The 10,559-nt window shown below is 33.2% G+C and overlaps 1 protein-coding gene across 1 annotated transcript in view; it reads left to right on the top strand.

Moving 5' to 3' along the window:
- LOC117112139 overlaps positions 1-10,559 on the top strand; it is a 19,032-nt gene that overhangs the window by 4,608 nt on the left and 3,865 nt on the right. The window contains exons 2-7 of the mRNA XM_033255198.1: positions 6,855-7,556; positions 8,169-8,228; positions 8,469-8,564; positions 8,789-9,432; positions 9,613-9,756; positions 10,055-10,243. Coding sequence (XP_033111089.1) covers positions 6,855-7,556; positions 8,169-8,228; positions 8,469-8,564; positions 8,789-9,432; positions 9,613-9,756; positions 10,055-10,243 — 1,835 coding nt within the window. The remainder of the gene's footprint in view (positions 1-6,854; positions 7,557-8,168; positions 8,229-8,468; positions 8,565-8,788; positions 9,433-9,612; positions 9,757-10,054; positions 10,244-10,559) is intronic.

Here is a 10,559-nt window from a genome sequence, read left to right as displayed (position 1 = left end):
GTATATTACTGTACTGTATTATAGAGAGTATTACATAGTCACACCTGCTGCAAATAAGGTACCGATAAGGTTTGTTGGTTTTTCTATTTAAAAAAAACAAAATAAAAACCTCATTTGACATTTTACCTCAGCCTTAATTTGTTCTTATTTTGTTCTTAATTTTTAAACAATTTCAGCCTCAGTGTTCTTATAAAATGTGTTCTTATATTTAAAAAAAGTGTATTCTCATACAGCTGTCTCTTATACACATCTATTGATATATATATATATTGATATATACTATATATATTATATTATATATATTTATTATATATATATATGTATTATATAGAAGGAAGCTAGCCATTAACACTGTCGAATGAATATAATATAAATCATCAAAGGTACATATACAGTGTTTAATAAGGACATGATGGAACATCGTAGGCAACTCTGTAGCTTTTCAACGAATAAAGTCCTATAAAAGTCATTGTGTAATAAAATTCCTCCGCTGACAAGGCGAGCGTCATAACCACTAGACCACGAAGGCTTCATGGTTGAACAAGTCCAAATAACCGTCGAGAACATTGTATTACACAATGCTACGCCTCAAGAGGGCGTTCGGCCAGATAAATCTGGCAATACGGCTAGGAATACTGTCGTATATTGTATTGAAGGAAGTTAATCAAGTTTAGTCATTCAAAGTTAGTCAAATATATAGGAACATGATGATGATTTATCGTATTAAACATAGTTCATCAACAAAAGTTCCTTAAAAAGTTCCCATCCGTCCTGGCACCTGTTGGACTTATCGTTTTATATCGAGAAATAGAAGTTGCCTGGGAGGATTACTCAGTCGATTGTCATCCATCCAGGCAGCGTTTGGACTCGCGCAGTTGTATACGTGAAGCGACACCATCCTTGGAGAATGAGTTGCTCGATTGTCATCTGTTCAAGCACCTTTTGGACTCACCGTTGTGGCCTATACGTGAAACGGAAGCTGCCTGAGAGGATGAGTTCCTCGATTGTCATTCATTCAGTCACCTTTTTGAACCTCAAAAATTGGAATATAAATAATAATAAGAAATGTGGAATTTGTAACCTAAATGTTGATGAAGATACCCACCATTTTATTTTAGTTGCCCAGCTCTAAATAGCATACGCATTGATGAATTGCACAACTTATAAGTTGAATTAGGTCGACATAACAACCAAGAGCTATATAATGACTTTTTCAATGCGAACAAAAATATTAAATTTAAATATATTTTGGGTTGTGCATCCATATTAATTAACAGAGAAAATGAAGTTATTTTTGTTAGGTTCTGCAAAAGGTATGTTAAACGAACATGGAAACTACGCAATGAAATATTAATTTCTATTAGTTGATCACCCTTTTGCTTTATCTTAGTTTTACATATTTAATTGTATTAGTTCTTTTCTGCATTTAGCTGTATTGTGTCCTTTATTGTTTATATTCAGGAACATTGGCGGCACCAGCGGTGGGGGGGGGGGGAAGCAGGGGCTTAAGTCTCCCCCACTGGACAGACCTCGTCGGGCAGTCAGAGTAAAAAAGAGGCCCACGCCAAGCCAACACATGTCTGTTACAGTCTGAGAGTGTCAATTCTGGCCATCCAGAGGTTCCTATTCTCATTTCTATTTTTCTATTTTCTATATTCTAAAAAATCTCATTTGGGAGGGGGAACCCCTCTATTCAATAAATGTGCTTATGATTAATTTGTTTTTCATTTACTTTTATTAATTAACAAACTGGGTTCTGCAAACTGGATTTCGGCAAACTGGGACGATTCATTGTTTTGGAGTCGGCAAACTGGTATTCGACAAACTGCGGTTTGCCAAAGTGGTTTTAGCAATCTGGCATTCGGCAAACTGGATTCCGACAATCTGACATAGATCCCACTCGCTTACCCTCTAGTATGTTAAAAGTCACGATTAATTTCGATAAAAGAGAACAATTAATATTCATGACCATTAAAAGTAGATTGGCCTAATTACAGACGGCCGGAGCACAAAAACATTACGCATTTATCATTAGGCCTAGAACCATACGTGAATAGGCCTAACATCCAGAAAATGTTGTTTCAGGACCTTTGGTTATATTCAGGGGTGGCGTCAGTGGGGAGGGGGGCTGGAACCCCCGTCGGGGAGAAAATTAAGCACAATTCGTCGGGGAGAAAAAAATGTATTTTCTACATATTAGTAGACTCTAAAATCGATTAAGACTTTGAAACCCCTAAATTGTCAAAATCTTTCGTAACCTTTTAAACGAAGCCCAACCACGCCCACTGTCCTTTCGTCGGGGTCTGACTCCTCGTCGGGAGAATCGCACCCCCCCCCCCGTCGGGGACCTCGGCCGGCCCCCGTCGGGCAAATCCTGGCTCCACCCCTGGTTATATTTCCCCTCAGCGACACAATACACTTTTTTTTTTTATAAGAACCAGTACAATTTTACTCAGGCTCGGTGTACCTATTTTTTGCCGATTCCAGGCTCGAAATGTTCTTATTTTGTTACTATTTTTACACAGTTTTCAAATATAGAAAATTATTATTGTACATTTAGTATATTACTGTACTGTATTATAGAGAGTATTACATAGTCACACCTGCTGCAAATAAGGTACCGATAAGGTTTGTTGGTTTTTCTATTTAAAAAAAACAAAATAAAAACCTCATTTGACATTTTACCTCAGCCTTAATTTGTTCTTATTTTGTTCTTAATTTTTAAACAATTTCAGCCTCAGTGTTCTTATAAAATGTGTTCTTATATTTAAAAAAAGTGTATTCTCATACAGTTTACTGATAAATTATTGTGAAAACCAAGAAACGTGACCCATAAATCTTCATCCATGTCAGGATTGTTTGTGAAATTCCACAGCTGTTGTTAACTGACAGGGGTCCACTCGCTAGTCATAAGGTTCGCTATTTATAAGGTTCACTATTCATAATTTTTTTTAAAGTCCACTATTCATGAATCTCATTATTTATAAGGTTCGCTAATTATAATAGAATAACAGGTTGGCTAGTCATAATAAATGGTTTATTAGTCATAATTAAGAAAAGAGTTCGTTATTTATAATAGAAAAATAGGACCGTTAGTCATAAGGTTCGCTATTCATAATAAAACAAAATTTCGCTATTCATAATTAAAAAAAAGAGGTTCGCTATTCATAATAAAAAATAGAGGTTCGCTTTTCCTAATAAAAAAAAAAGGTTCGCTATTCATAATAATAAAGAAAAAGTTCGCTTGTCATAATAAATAAAAGATGTCGCTAGTCAAAGAAAAAAAGTTTCACTAGTCATAATAAAAAGAGGTCCGCTATCTGTAATGAAAATGGAGCCCCAACTCTGTTACAGATTTGGAAGCTTTTAAAATGTAAATATATAAATTTATAAAATATAAAAATAAAGTCTAGGCCTATATTTAAAAAACACGTAAAATATTTGAATTAATAGCTGTAACTAATAAAAATAATTTAAAACCACACTTGAAGCAGTTGTTGACAAAGTCTAAATTGAGAGTCATGTGAAGTTCTATACTCATCTCCATTTGAATGCTCACCACGCCACTCCCCTTAGCTTGTTTCCTGAATAAAGAGTTACGAAGTATCCGTTCAAAGTCAAGGAAGTTGTACTAGTAAGCCCCACAAGTCAGACAAATATAAGCATATATATCTGTCTCTTATACACATCTAGATGTGTATAAGAGACAGAATGGATCCTGTCTCTTATACACATCTAGATGTGTATAAGAGACAGATATATGACTATGAGTATGACTAGCTTTCACTCTTATTGTAATGACCAGTAAACCATTTTGTTGGTTTTTTTTATTATGACAAACCTTTTTTTTTTATTGATTTATTCCTTTTTTTAATGATTTATTAGCTAGTAAACGTTTTTTTATATTATGAATTGCGAACCCATTTTTTAAAAATTATAAATGGCGAACCTCTTTTAGTTATTTTGAATAGCGAACCTCTTTTTTTTTTTTATTATGAATAGCGAACGTCTTTGTTTATTATGAATAGCGAACCTCTATTTTTATTATGAATAGCGAACTTCTTTTTTTATTACGAATAGCGAACCTCTTTTTTTTATATATTATAAATATCGAACATTATGAATAACGGCCCTTTATTTATATTATGAGTAGCGAACCCTTTTTCTTGATTATGACTAGCGAACCTTATGCCTTGTGATCCTTTTAATAAATTATGAATAGTGACCCCTTTTCTTGATTATGACTAGCGAATCTTATGAAGAGCGGTCCTTATTTGTTATGCATAAGGAAACCTTTTCTTCATTATGAATAACGAACCTCTGGTATAGGGTAAGCTAATGTTATGAATAACGAACCTTATGAATAATGAACCTTATGAATAGTAAACCTTCTGACTAGCGAGCTTGCCCAACTGACACACAGAAACAGAATTTTCATATATCTATCTCGGATTACACCTCTAGCAAAGTTCAAAGGTTTTCAAACTGGTGGTTCAATTTTAGTGAGCCACACTGCACGAATGTAAAAGTTCAGCGGCGGGCTACGAAACTGCCACCTAGCTTTCGTGGAATGTCGTACGAGGATATAGGCTTGGTTTGTTTAGGCTGCCTACTATAGAAGAAAGAAGAAAGATGCCATAGAGGTGACATGATTGAGACATTTAAAATCTTGTCAAATAAAGAAGATATTGCTAGTGATGTATTCTTTCAAAAGTCTGTTTTGTCTTCTACTATTGGCCATAGATATAAATTGAACAAGAAATATACTCGTCCAAATTGTTGTAAGCACTTTTTCACTCAAAGAGTTATTGATGCTTGGAATGCTCTCCCCGACAGTACAGAAGCTGACATTATAAACGAGTTAAGTCAAACTGTATGAAGTCTTGAGGGGCTAATAGAGGTCCACATCAGTCCTAGCAGCCTCCTCCACCACTATTATAGAGTGGTATACGGTTAATTACGGATAATTGTTCTTTTCAAACGAAAAATGACAGAAAAATAAATTCATATTCTTATAATCAATTACTATTGCACATTACCTTTATAAAGGGAATATTGAAACTACAATATAATGACTTGCCTAAGATTCATAACGTGATAAAGATCTTTTTGTATTTGAAGTTAAATATTTAGTGGAAGTGGAGTTGCAATTATCGGTAGCAATATAAAGGACTTTTTTTTCTTTAACTGTATCTGGAAAATCTGTATTGGAACTTATGAAATTTATAAAGATCGGGACCGGTATTATGGGAGTGAATGGAGTGAGATTTGGGATATAATCAATCTTGATTTTATCAACGTTTTAATATGAGGGATTATTAAATTTAACTACATAATGAAATAAACTTCAAAGGCCTAAAATCATGGAAGTTCACATGATAGAGAGGCAAATTTAGTTGGGGAAGGAGCATAACAGGTTTATCAGTATGAAAGTGAAATAGCCAAGTAAGGTGGCATAACATGGATCAAAATAACTAATATTTAATATACAGTATTTTTGCAGAGATGATACCATAATTCGTTTAAAGATGGAATTTAAGATAATATCTGGACTTTTTTTGGAATTTTGATCTGATGTTTCTATGTTACTTTACCGGTAGTTGGATTTAGTAGATTCAAAGGGGAAAAAAGTGGCCGTTAGTGTGGAAAACCCTTTTTTGAGGAATTTACTGAAAGTATGGAAAATCTTTAAGGAAATGTAAGAATTAATGATATATAACATACACTAAAAGAAAATATTGATGATTATTGTAAAGAATTTAAAATGAACATTCATTATTTAGAGTATGAGCAATGCTTTACTCCTTGCCTTGCCACAACTTAAAATTCTTGATAACAATTGCAATGCCTTTTTCTGCCTATCTATCTATAGATTGTTGTTACAGTGTAAAAAAGGTTGCCAAATATTCTATGTTAACCTAATAAGAGGTGAAAAAGAATGAACAAATTGATAATAAGGCTCTAAATAAATATTCCAGCAAAATTATTTTTTTATTAACTGATGAAAAAAATTGTATAAATAATTTCTTGTGCACGGAGGATAACAAACTCAGATGGTTATCTTTACAACTTTTATATTGGAATTACAGATTGTAAAGTATGCTCTTTTTGTTATTTATAACCTGAAACCATAGCTCACCTTTTATGCAAATGTACAATGGTATATCCAATTCGGAAAAAAAATTGAACAGTTTTTGTTTTAACCATTAAGGCTATATTTGAACAAAATAATTCTCTTTGGTTTTGAAAATCCATCCAACATTAATATATTATTTTAATAAAACATACTTGGTCAGCTAAGCATCAACAATTTTGTTGGTGTTTTAAATTATTTAAAAGAATATTTTCTCTTTGAAAAACATATTTATTATTCGAATTTCAAAAAATAACCCACTTCAATGATAGATGGAATATATTCATCTTATTATTTACTTACCATATCATTATCATATTAAACATAATAATAAATATTAAACATACAATGTTGTACTGTTTTTCTGTTCTATTTTATTATTTTATTTTTTTTAGTTTGCATTGATATTACTGAGATTTAAAAAATGAATTAAAAAACCCTACATTTATACCATAGAGAAAATAGAAAATACTCTGAAACAGCACCCACTTCATGTCGGTGTTTAATGCCAATGTTGGGGCTGAGGTGGTGTTGATAAGTCGAGTAGGTGCTGTACCTCTGAACTCACTCAAAGGCGGTTTCACAAAATAATTGAATATATCGAATATTTTTTCCATGTACATGTATTGTTGAATATGATGGAATTTCTAGAGATGCTATGATACATATTAATTTCCAAATAACATTAACTTTATTCTACCAATTTTAATTAACTCTACAGGAAATGTTGTCCCATGCTTGGGTTTACCTGGAATCCAGGATCCACTAGTGGGCCAAAACCAACCGGGTAAAGGAAGAGAAATTTTACAAGTTAGTCTAGCAGCTCAGTGTTTAAATGGGTTGTGTAGTCAACTGAAAGTCAAATGGGATCTATTGAAGGGGTCAATGGAGACACTTCTCAATGATCTAGATTATGCTCTACCAAGGTATTTCGATGGAATTGGTCAACGTGAAAAGGCATCGAATATACCATCTGCCGAAGATGTCATTAAGACATTCAATCGTTATGGAACTACTCTTAACTTGGTTGATCGACCGTTACATCAGTTTGTCAACTTATTAGAATCTTTAAAATCTATTTTGCCGTTTGTAAAGCAAATCAAAGATGTCCTTGGTAAATTCAACTTTAAAAAGTCTCTGACTGACAGCTTGAAAAATATTGAGGATTTTGCCGATGGGAAAAAGACACATGATAAAACTCACCCAGAAGTCTCTAACTTAACCAAGGATTTAAAGTCAGTAAGGACCATGTACCTACCCGTAATCAGCACTCTGCCGTTTCTATTTGATAACATAAATGTGCTACAAGAAAACCTGCAGAGTGAGTTGTCTGGAAGGAGGAACGATCTACCTGATGATTTACTCAGTTTTCCGATAATGGTACAGGCTGGAACAGTACCAAGGAACTTGAGCGAAATTGATGGTCAGTCTACAGCGTCTCATTATACATTTCTAATACATTTTGTAAAGTGCTATCCGCGTAAATTGACATCATAAATAAATATTGAAAATGTTTGTATTCATTTCATTTTTTTTATTTCATTTATTTTGCCGAAAACAATTACAATATAAAAGGATAAAACAGTCAAGAAAAACAAAAAAGATACAATAAATGTTGGTCTCTGGTTCCCCAAAAGGGCCGGCGGGATAACCGAAAAGTAAAATAAATTACTGCCAAAGTTGGTCTCCATCCGATTTGGGGAAACAGAGAACAGCAAAACACACAAAAAAAAGTAATAAAAATATAAATATAAATTACAATATAGAAAATAATAAGCATTTCAATTACAATCATTAGAGGCGCATCCTTTTATTATTTTAAAAATATATATTCATGTGATTTGAGTTTATTTTACACAAATTAGTTAATAATAAATGTTATATACATAAATAAACATGCAAGCAAATCAGGTACTATAAACAACAAGACATTCAGAAGACCCAGTATTCAGACATGCCGAAGCATGAGATTTAGTTATGTTAATAAATAATAAAATAAGAAACTGATTTTTTAAAATTTTTATATCGTATACAGCTCAAGTCATAAGCATGTATCGGCAGCAAAGTAAAGCGTGGGAACAGAATTATGGATTGTGTAAGTGCAAAACCATTCTTTGTATTCAAAAACTTTGATAATATCTATACCCTAAGAAAATAAAACAGGCATGATAAAAAAAATTGGAAATTCCTTATATTTGTATGCTTCAAACGGAATAGTGAGTATGCCATTTACACGATGAGAGTGAAAAATAATTTCTGTTGTGTCAGACAATAACGTGATCTTGTATATTGTATGCATTTATCGTGTATAGTATAAATATATATCATATTTTAGTACTACAGGAACACCAAAGTTTGACGACAACAATGCTAATGGATAAGCTTCAAATTTCATGCAACCTTAACAGTTACGGCGTCGAAAGGAGTAATGGTGATTATTTTAATTATTTTACATTGTAGGTCTATCTTTCTATGAGCAGGCAAACATGCATTTTAATTCCGTCATCAAATCAGTCTTTATTCAAGAAACAATAAACAGAATATAACATAAAACCCAAGTCGTGGCTTTATTGAGCGCATGGAGGGTGTCACAAAGAAACAACAAAGATAAAACATACTTGGACAAAACTAATGTTGTGATATTAATTCTTACAGGACTACTTGATGACGATGTCGGACACGGCACTGCTTTGGAGAAAATGCTGCGAATATTTGATCAAAAGATTTCAATGCACAAGCTGAAAGATGTAACTCAAATCAATTTTACAACCTCTATATTCTCAGCTGGAATATTCGACAGTAAAGGTGGCAACTTAACTATTGCCGATGCCGAAGTTAATCTATTCATTCCACCAAACGCAATTCCTCCTAGAACCAGAAAAGAGATTTACATATACTTAGATCAAAAGGCACACTTGAAACTTGAAAAGGAAAATGAAACAAGAATTTCTCCCATTGTTCATTGTGGGCCACCGGGAACATCGTTTGAGGTGCCATTCGTCCTCTCTTTTCCACACTGTGCTGAAGATGAAGAGCAATGGACATTTTCAGGGATGATAGATTCCAATGACTCGGGTGCCCACTGGCAGAATATTAGTGATGACTGTGATGGAATAAGCTTGGTTCAAGGAGGTCACTGTTTCATTATGGTGAATCACTTCACTAACTTTACATTTAAAGGAGCCACGCGACAGCAGGAAAGTTCTAAACTCATTAATTTTTGCACATTCGGAAAGTGTTACGACAGAAGTAACTCATATTGTTTTAACGTACGCGCCTGGAATCCTCATGATAAAGCGGTAAGTTGCACATGGCTTAAAAACGTTCTTCAATAATTTAGATAATCTCTTATAATGTGAGGAAAAATCCAAGATAATGATGAAACACAGATTTTCCAATGTATCATTCTGTATGTATATTAACCCAGTACGAATTATTTGATCAGTTGATATTATCTTGTCCGAACACATACATTTTAGGTTGTACTGGAAGAACAGCGCAAACTTCATGAAAATTGTTTAGACTCGATAAAAACACTGAGTGTACAAAATACTGGTAAAGACGTAAAGGTGTCACTGAAAAATGTAAAAGAAGGATGGATATCGGAGTATGAAAAGGAAATGGTAAGGGTACAGTATTATCAAAATTAGATCTGTTAATCTAAGGAAATACAGTATAACAAGAATCTTACTTACAGACAACCCTCCTTTGAGACACCCGTACAATGAAATGTATATAGGCCTATTCCACTATGTAGTAATACCCTCATTTAACAAAAAAGACATAAAAACAAGACTTGTCCTTTTCTTTCAATCATCAGCTTCTCTTCAAAGACATTCATGAGTTATCTTATATCACAGAGAACACAAAAGTTTGACTGTTTTTCTTAGGCCTTTAACAAATGAAAATAATTATTTCCAGAAAATAAGTTATGAAGAATTATGGAGCGACACAGAAGATGGTAGCACACCACCATCTTGTCGATTTCGTCTCAAAACCAAAGATTCTCAACAAAGTGATTCTGTGTACTGTAGAGTGAAAAGCAAACAAGACGGTCGCAAAAAAGAAATAGCTCTGGAAGTAAGTCCTAATACTTCGACAATTCAGCAGGTACGTTTTGCATTAGAATCCTGTAAATACTCTGGTATACTCTGGTGTAACAAGACACGAAAAAACAACTTCATAAACAAAATAGTCATACCTATATTCACGCATCAAAATACAACAATGCTGTAATGGGGTTCTATTTTTGTGGAACGTAAACTTTTAAATTGTTATTTGATATCAAATAATCTGGCTATCTATAAACAAAATCACATAGTTAATAAATGTTTAGATTACGCGATTAAAAATATAGAATGGCCTCTGTTTTAAAATCCGGAAAACCCCAAAAAGGAACAACTTTTAATGGATCACAGATTAAAAC

This window comes from Anneissia japonica, unplaced genomic scaffold (genome assembly GCF_011630105.1).
Source record: "Anneissia japonica isolate Jap-2015-1 unplaced genomic scaffold, ASM1163010v1 scaffold2707_len876726_cov182, whole genome shotgun sequence".
Taxonomy (NCBI): domain Eukaryota; kingdom Metazoa; phylum Echinodermata; class Crinoidea; order Comatulida; family Comatulidae; genus Anneissia; species Anneissia japonica.
This window is presented reverse-complemented; position numbering and strand designations above follow the sequence as displayed.